This window comes from Prunus persica, chromosome G3 (genome assembly GCF_000346465.2).
Source record: "Prunus persica cultivar Lovell chromosome G3, Prunus_persica_NCBIv2, whole genome shotgun sequence".
In the NCBI taxonomy this organism is placed as follows: Eukaryota; Viridiplantae; Streptophyta; class Magnoliopsida; order Rosales; family Rosaceae; genus Prunus; species Prunus persica.
The window spans coordinates 5306755-5314852 of NC_034011.1; the positions used below are offsets into that span (position 1 = coordinate 5306755).

Below are 8098 nucleotides of genomic sequence, written 5' to 3' on the forward strand. Positions count from 1 at the left end.
AACTAATAATGACCTAAAAGATGTACGATCTGGATCATGAGATGACATGTGATACGGACCTAAACAAGTAGGCATCACTACACTAATTTTCTAACCGATAGCGCTAAGCGGTACAATAATACCATACAATACTCGAAATGGAAAACTGAATTTCAAATGTCAAAGGGAGAAAGATGATTGTGTCAAAATACACCAGAGAAGCGTTAGTTAATACATTTTTCAAAAGTTGTGTGCTGAATGAATTTATTAGTGACTTTAATTTAAGGTAGCACAAGTAACGGTAATATCCAGTGGTCTGTCAATGTGGAAGTCTGGAGTTTGATTAGTATGAACAATGTTGACGTAAGCACTTAGCTTATCATAGATTGACACGTGACAAAACCTGCAACTCTGACATATTGACTGCTATATTTATTTTTGTCTGGGGGTCAGATTGACTGCTAATTGATCCACAGTGTTTGCTTGTCCTGAAAATTCAAGTGGCGTGAACCAATGGGAAGACCCAAAATATGACTTTTGACTTCTGAAATGGAAGCAATCTTCCGATGCCATGAAGTTGTCTCTGGAAACAAAGCAGTCGTCCGGATTTTTCTATTGTCTTTGATAATTGCAACATCTTGGAGAAATGGCTACATTTATACGAAAGTAGGTCAAGAGGGTATAAAGTAGTTTGAATTAGGCTTTAGGGTTCGAAGAAGCACTTTGTTGTGCCTCTAGCCACCAAAAAAAAAAAAAACTTAAGAAATTCCGAAGTTTCTTTGAATCAAATGTCACAATTCTTTTTTCAACTGAAGTGCAAGCCGTTCAAACAAGTTACTTTGAATAAAATGTCCCAGTTATTTTGTTCAACTAAATTTCAAGTCATTTAGATTGAACACGGGACCCGCAGAGACTTTGTTCGTTGAATATGCATATCTTTCTTAAATTGCAAAAGGTTGCTATCATTTGGTAGGAAGTAAGAGAAAAGAACCTTTGCATGTTGCTAATGTGGTTCAATCAAGAAAGTTATTGTCGTTTAGAGACCCAAAAAAGAAAAAAGAAACGCATTGCGGGGGCTTCCAATTCCATGGAGATACAGGAAACCGAGGTCAATCTGTACACATGTGAAGAAAGAAATAGCAACACTCAATGGGAACCATCTTCAAGACTAATAAACTTATGGAAAAGGACTGAAAACCCCATTCAAACCCTTGTCAATGATAAGATACAAAATAGAGTTAAGGTCTTTCCATAACCTTTGAATTAGAAGGCTGCTCTCTTATAGCATTTTCTATGGAAATTTCGTTTTGACAAGAACACCGAAAGAGAGAATATCAAGAAGAAGAAAAAAAGGATCTTTCCAAAGACTTCAATGAGAATCACCTTTCATATATTGATCATCATGGAATCTTCATAGAGACTAAATTTCTACAATAGTCAGCGAGGTTAATTTACCACAATAGTCTTTACTAATTACTCACAAGATAGGCCTTCCACTTTGGTGAATACTTCTTAAAACGAAAAACCGTTCCTAGGGATGGAAAGAACAAGGAAAGCCATTGCATATCTCAAATCTCAAATTCTTCAGTGATATAGCCAACTCAATGCAAAGCTGCTAGCTCAACAAGCTCTTTGTATTTATCAGACACAAAGGACTTCACCTTCAGAGGGGCTTTTCCGTCACCCTTTCCTGGAGAGGCGTACTTCATCCCAATTACTGTTGGCAGACCTGCAAGATCCAATGCAATTAACTTGTTTCACTCGTGATTTTCTTAAACAAAATGAAAAAGTACAAAGGCAATCAGATACATGGGAGAGGGCTAGTAACATAGAAATTAAAACAGAGCATTCTGGCTGTGATCCATGCAAGGAGCCTAAGAAATACTTAAACTTTGTGGATAGTCTTATAAGTGGGCGATATCATCATGACATAAAAGGAATTTCTCATCCAAATAAATGCACACAAAATACTCACTCTCGTGTATACGTCCAAATAACAACCGTTCCCCTTTCCAAAACTCCAAAGGTCTAGTCTTGATCCTCGTGCTTCGCCTTACCCCAGATTGCCACAATGTACCAGCCCCTATGAAAACAATATAGGTACAAAATTCCAATAGAAAATTAAATATTAATACTAGTAGTAACCAAGCAGCAGCAGCAGCAGCAGTAATATCAGTATATTGTCAGATTTGCATGAGTACCTGCTAGACTTTGCCTTTTAGAAACTTCTTTACTCTTCCGTTTTCTTTGCTGAGGCGAGTTTGCTTTGATCTGTTGATTCAATGATGCTCCAGAAGGCTCTTGCATTATCTGTTTCACAAGAAACATAAATGCAAAATTGTATGCCACCCATGAGCCATGTTTGCTCCACATGAGTATGAATGAATGGACTACTTAAACAAACTTCAGAACATCACTGCTCTTCAAAAATTGCCAAACTTAAGGATAGAGTGACAAGCACAACTTGTAATTTTGATAAAACAATTGATGATGATGATGATGATGATGATACTGACAGTGATGATTAAAATTGATGGAAATTCTGTGAACACTGCACAAATGCTAGAATGTGACAAAGATATCAAATAAATCATGACAACCACCAAATAACATGAAATAATGACAAAGGAAAACAGCCTAGAAATAAGTAACCTCATTGTGTGTCTCTGAACCACTGTCCAGGTTTCTGGACCGACCATCCGCTGGATCCTCATCAACTGCTGCTGAATGTAATTGATATATTAGAGAAATAAGCAGTAAACCGGCAGCAGAGAAGTAGTAAAATGAGTAGTGTCAGATTGCCTGAGTAAACACCTTCTCGACTTTGCCTTTTAGAAACTTCTTTACTCTTCTGCTTTCTGCGTGGACGTGAGTTTGCTTTGATCTGTTCATTCAATAATGCTCCAGAATGCTCTTGTATTCTCTGTTTTACAAGAAACATAAATATAAAATTAGTTATGATAAAAAGACTATTTGAGAAAGAAAAAAATAACGAAGAAGAGAAATCCTAGCTTAAAAAGCAAGCAAGCAACAAGCTTCTGGGCATTAAAGTTCAAGTAAGTCAGATTTCAAGGGCAAATACTTCTATCATATTCTGTTTACACTCAGCCACATGCAAACTGAGTCTACTGAATTCTTGATAATTCTGATTCATCCACACCCATTATTAAAGAAGGCCAGAATGGGCTTATATTGTCCAACATGAATTCAAAAGTAACCTTTAACATCGGACTACCTACCAGGTGGAAAACTATGAACTTAAAGTAGATGGGTACACTGTATACCACTGTTGGGACATATTTGCCCCACATAAGTACAGATGAATGGATACCTTAAAGAAACTTAAGAACATCACTGCTTCTCAAAAATTGCCAAACTTGAGAATAGAGCTTTGTTATTTATATAAAAACAACTGATGATGACGATAATGGCAATGATGATATAATACGATGGAAGTTCCGTGTGACCACTACAGAAATGCTAGAATATGTCAAAAGGTATTAAAAAATTGTGAGAACCACCAAATAACATGAGAGAATGGCAAAGGAAAATAGCCTGGTAATTAGTAACCTCGTTGTGTGTCTCTGGACCAGTGTCTAGGTTTCTGGAGAGACCATCTGTTGGATGCTCCTCAACTTCTGTTGAATGTAATTGATCTATTAGAGAAATAAGAAATGACAAGCAAAGGTAGTTAGAATAGAAGTGATCAAAAACAATTTAATGTTAGCGAAGAACAATCAAATTTCTAATGTTAAACACATGTATTGAGACACTAGAAGCAGATTTCAACAAGCTGGACTAAGTTTAACTGGTGGGCTCTGTAAAATTTCATCTCCAATATGAACTGGTAACTGGGTTCAATTAGTTTTACAAGTTTTTTTCAGTCCCTGATATCATAACTGGTGGGTCTGGATACTTACAGTAGATGCGGAACATTGCAGAGTCTAGTGGCAAATAAATGCAATTGAAGCTCTGATATGAGATTTTAGTTGATTACACACTACACAAGTATTTCTCATTTAGTACAAGCAGCTCATACCTAATTCATTCTGAGTGCCGTTCGACTTTTCCAAAGTTGACACTGACACATTAAGTTCAGGTTCTGCACTATCCAGTGCTTCCTCCAGTGTGTCTTCCACCTGTATCTCGTCATAATACATCACAAAATCAGCAAACATTTACAGTTCTGAAAATAAAACATACAGAAGCCAAAAGGTAAATTGACCTTGTCCCCATCATTGCCCCCATTTTCCCAAGTATCTGTGTCAGCATCAGGCCTACTTAATGGACCATCCATAACCCTGATATCCATATTGTTGCTTCCAATGTTATCCTCCATTTCAAGATGAGATCTACTTGAGCCAACAACAATACTCTCACCATGTTTACTTGAATCTCCACTCATAGATCTTTCAAATGCATGACTGAATTCTTCAATAGCCACTTCAGGTGAACCTGTCGGGACTTCAAAATTATCAGTTTGTTTAATTAACTTCAACTTATCAGAAATGGTCGCTTGCTCTCTTGTGTCAACCAGCTCAGATTGTTTGTTGCCATTCTCAACTAAAGAAGGATTTGTCTCTAGAAACCTATCAATATCATCAGCTGAAAATGGATCACTTGATGGATTTGACTGTAAAATCCTCTTCTTTAGAGCCGAAATTGAAGCAAAAGGGCTCTTTGGTGGTGTTGGAGAAGCTAAATGAATAGACCCTTCTGCCCCCTGTTTGCGCTTAGCAGGTGTTTTACTGCGTATCCCTTTAACCAAGTTATCTATGTCTGTCAAGACATTTGTAGGCTTTGGCAAGGTTCTTCTTGAAGACCTATAATCAACCTTGCGGATACTTGGGAATTCTGGGAGGCTTAATTTCTTCATTTTAATAGGCTTGATCTTCAAGTGCTCCTGTAAAAGACTGACCGCCCCATCCCCTTCTAGATCTTCACAATTTTTAGACAGCAGGTCATGTAAAATTTCACCCAGTTCTTTATCTGCCTTAGCTGTTGCACCTGTGAAGATTACAGTTGTCATGCCATCAGGAAGGAATAATAGGAGGGGTGGGGAGAAAAAAAAATGCATGATAGGAAAAGGGAAAAGGGAGATAACAGGGAAAACTATTAATTCACACAGTAGATGCTAAAAGACCTTTTCTCTTTAACAGGAATTGCTTACCAGCTAAATCCACCTCCTCCAATGCAACATCTTTGTTTTCTGCTTGTGAGCTGTGATTCAATGGACTGTGAATGCTTGTTTCAAGCATATCTTGAGAGGTTTTACCATTCTCACTAGTTTCAGCATCGGTCGATGGATAGAGAGGCTTATATTTAGCTGACCTCCTGTGTTATCAACAAAAATGCTGTCTTACACCACAAATAGGAAAAAGGATGGTGCACGCTAATGCGGGCATATTGAAGGAATAGATGAAAGTATTTATTTTAGGCCAGTAAACAAATTTTAATAATACCCCAAAATTCCTGGTTGACGGCTCCGTTTAATCGGGGATGGATTCTGCTGATCTGCATCCAACACAGCACCACCCATCTGCTTCTCTATTTCTTTTTTAGCATCTGTGCACCAATCAGAAAGCAGTAAAAGTTTACAGTTGCTCAAGTAGTATAGATTCAGAAGTACAGAGGGAGTGCAACTTACTCTCATGCCTCTCATAGGCTGTCCATAATTCCTCAGTGTCTTTCAAGTTTTTGATATCCAAAGGTGGTAGCAGACTCATAGCAGGTTGACTGCAAATTGAATATAACAAACATCAACCTGTATCTTTAACAGAGTAAAAGTACTTCTTAAGAAAATGAAGCATCAACCATAAGCTTTACCTGGAATTAGGCTTCACAGAGAAACGAGCCCGTTTACGACCCAAGGCTCGTCTTTGCTGTCGAGGGTTTTCCTCAGCCATTTCAGGAACAACTGCATCTTTCTGTTTCAATGCTTGTGGATTAACAGACTTCGGAATTTCCGAAGTACCACTTACAATGTTTTTCGCCTGATCTTTAAGTTTAGTTGGACTCTGTTGTAAGGCCTGAAAAAGCAGAATAAATAATTAACCATGTTTGCTTCCCACCCAGTGATTGAACTACAGTGTACCATGTCATTGACTCAACGGCAGAACATAGAATGACTTTATTTGAGACAAAACTTGAAAGCAAAAAACATATGTTACACTTATAGAGTCAGTTCCGCACTGCATGCGAGACAATAAGCTATAAGTTCAGTAATGACAAACCCCTTGGTTCTCGGCCTGCTTGTTGAATTTTAACAAATCAAATCAAATCATAAACAAAATAATAATAAAAAATGGTATTATGAGCTTTCCAAAATTAGTATCCCCAAAATTTGAAAGGAAAAATCGAAGGATTACTTCAGCTTTCCCAAATTCCAAGTGCCAAACGAGGTGTCAAAAGTTTAGCATTATATGCATTTATCTGCTTTTCATTCGTTGTCTCAGCAACCAAACAGGATTATAGCCTTCATTTAAGAACCCAGATCAAAATAGTTACATTAAGCTCAATCAACTAGAAATTGAACCCTCTACCTCAAAAAATAAAACTAGAAGATTCATAACTACACAGTAACAACCCATCCTGCACTTTATAGATCAGAAATTTAGAGAGAGAGAGAGAGAGAGAGAGAGAGAGAGAGAGAGAAAACAATCTGACTGGAAACTCACAGTAAGCAGGAACAAAATTAAACTCAAATTCCAATTTTGAAAAGTATAAGAAGAAAGTGGGTGAGAAATGAGGACGGAGATAAAGCGAGAGTAGGTACCACGGACTTGAGTTGAGTATGGATGGTTTGGAGGTCGTCGCCGATGTCGTAGGGCTTGGAATTGTCCGGTAAGATTTTCCCGCTATTTGGGAAGACGGCGAGGCCTGTGTAACCCTGCAGCGGGTCCACTGGGTCGGAGCTCTGAACCTCGTTCATCTCACATGTCAAGTTTCAGGAGAGAACCCTAAGAGAGAGAAAGAGAAGACTCACAGAAGGATTCGAAAAGTTGAGCGGGAGGGAGCAGGGTTTTTTTTTGTTTTTTTATTTTTGGACCGTGCGCACCCCGACCACTCATGTTCGTGTAAAAAAGTTATTTGCGCTGGCACGCACTCAATTTTTCAGCAATTACACGAACACTGGAGTTTCAGATTGTTTTTACTCATTACGTTAATTTTTCGTCCAAAAATTACTAATGTCATCTAAAAACCTTCTTCGATTGAAAAATTTAACCTTAAAAATTAGACCTCACGTTTGTATGTGCAATCTAATTTTTGAGAATAAAAGTTGTCATTTGAGGTTAATTGCACAAATTATCGAAATAGTGCACAAGTTAATAAGAAAAATGAAGAATTAAGCGAGCAGATTTGAGTGCAACTAAACGAATTCTAAAATTAACTGAGTACACCATATTACCAAATTATTTATTGAATTATTCATTTACCCCAATATAAAATGACCAAAATAGATATCTACTTCTTTTTTTTTCCTTCTTCTTCTTCTTAAAAAATCTGAGAGTCCACAAAACCCCATTTTTATTTATTTTATCCCATCGCCTTTCTTTCTACTCTCAACTTGTAGAAATCATTTTATTCTCAATCCCATTATAATTTATAAGCCAATCAGCTAAAACTCCTATTATTTTTTCTATAATTTTCAATTGATAATAATAAGAATAATAAAATCAACTAGGCCTCCTCCAACACCTACACCGATTACATGAAATTCTACCCTAAACAAAATGCTCCACAACCTCAATCCCACACATTCATCCCCTCCCACCTATCGCACTCGTAGCTTGTTGCCGTCATGGAAGTATATGTGGGATGGATTATTAATTACGTTGTGAACCAGTCAGGTTGGTGATCATTTGATTGGAAATAGAAGGGTTTTTTTTTTCTTTCTTTTTTTGGCTACAATTGGCATAATTGAGTTCGTACTTGGGATTCCTTAAATCTATTTATGAAGAAGAATATAACTAACGACGTTAGCTTTTGTCTGTTTGGCAAAAATATATTTTTATTTTAAATTCACTACAATATATGGCGTGACAGTTATTTTCACCATTGGATAGTATTATATTTGATGTGGCAGCTTTATATTAAAAGTCAAGCAGATCCTAGCAGA

At 37.1% G+C, this 8098-nt stretch overlaps 1 protein-coding gene across 4 annotated transcripts; it reads right to left on the reverse strand.

The window, feature by feature from the left end:
- Window positions 1337–7237, reverse strand: LOC18782287. 4 transcript variants are annotated; one of them, XM_020560781.1, is made up of 13 exons: window positions 6755–7237; window positions 5806–6008; window positions 5627–5715; window positions 5442–5544; window positions 5150–5313; window positions 4205–4986; window positions 4019–4118; window positions 3550–3635; window positions 2794–2902; window positions 2632–2696; window positions 2181–2289; window positions 1955–2062; window positions 1337–1708 (listed from the first exon to the last, which is right to left on the reverse strand). In XM_020560781.1, the coding sequence occupies exons 1-13, from the start codon at window positions 6908–6910 to the stop codon at window positions 1581–1583; spliced, it is 2202 nt and encodes a 733-aa protein (XP_020416370.1). In that variant the 5' UTR covers window positions 6911–7237; the 3' UTR covers window positions 1337–1580. The 4 variants fall into 4 exon arrangements, with proteins under 4 accessions (XP_020416370.1, XP_020416369.1, XP_020416368.1 ...); XM_020560780.1 differs by having other exon boundaries at window positions 2632–2699; XM_020560779.1 differs by having other exon boundaries at window positions 2632–2702.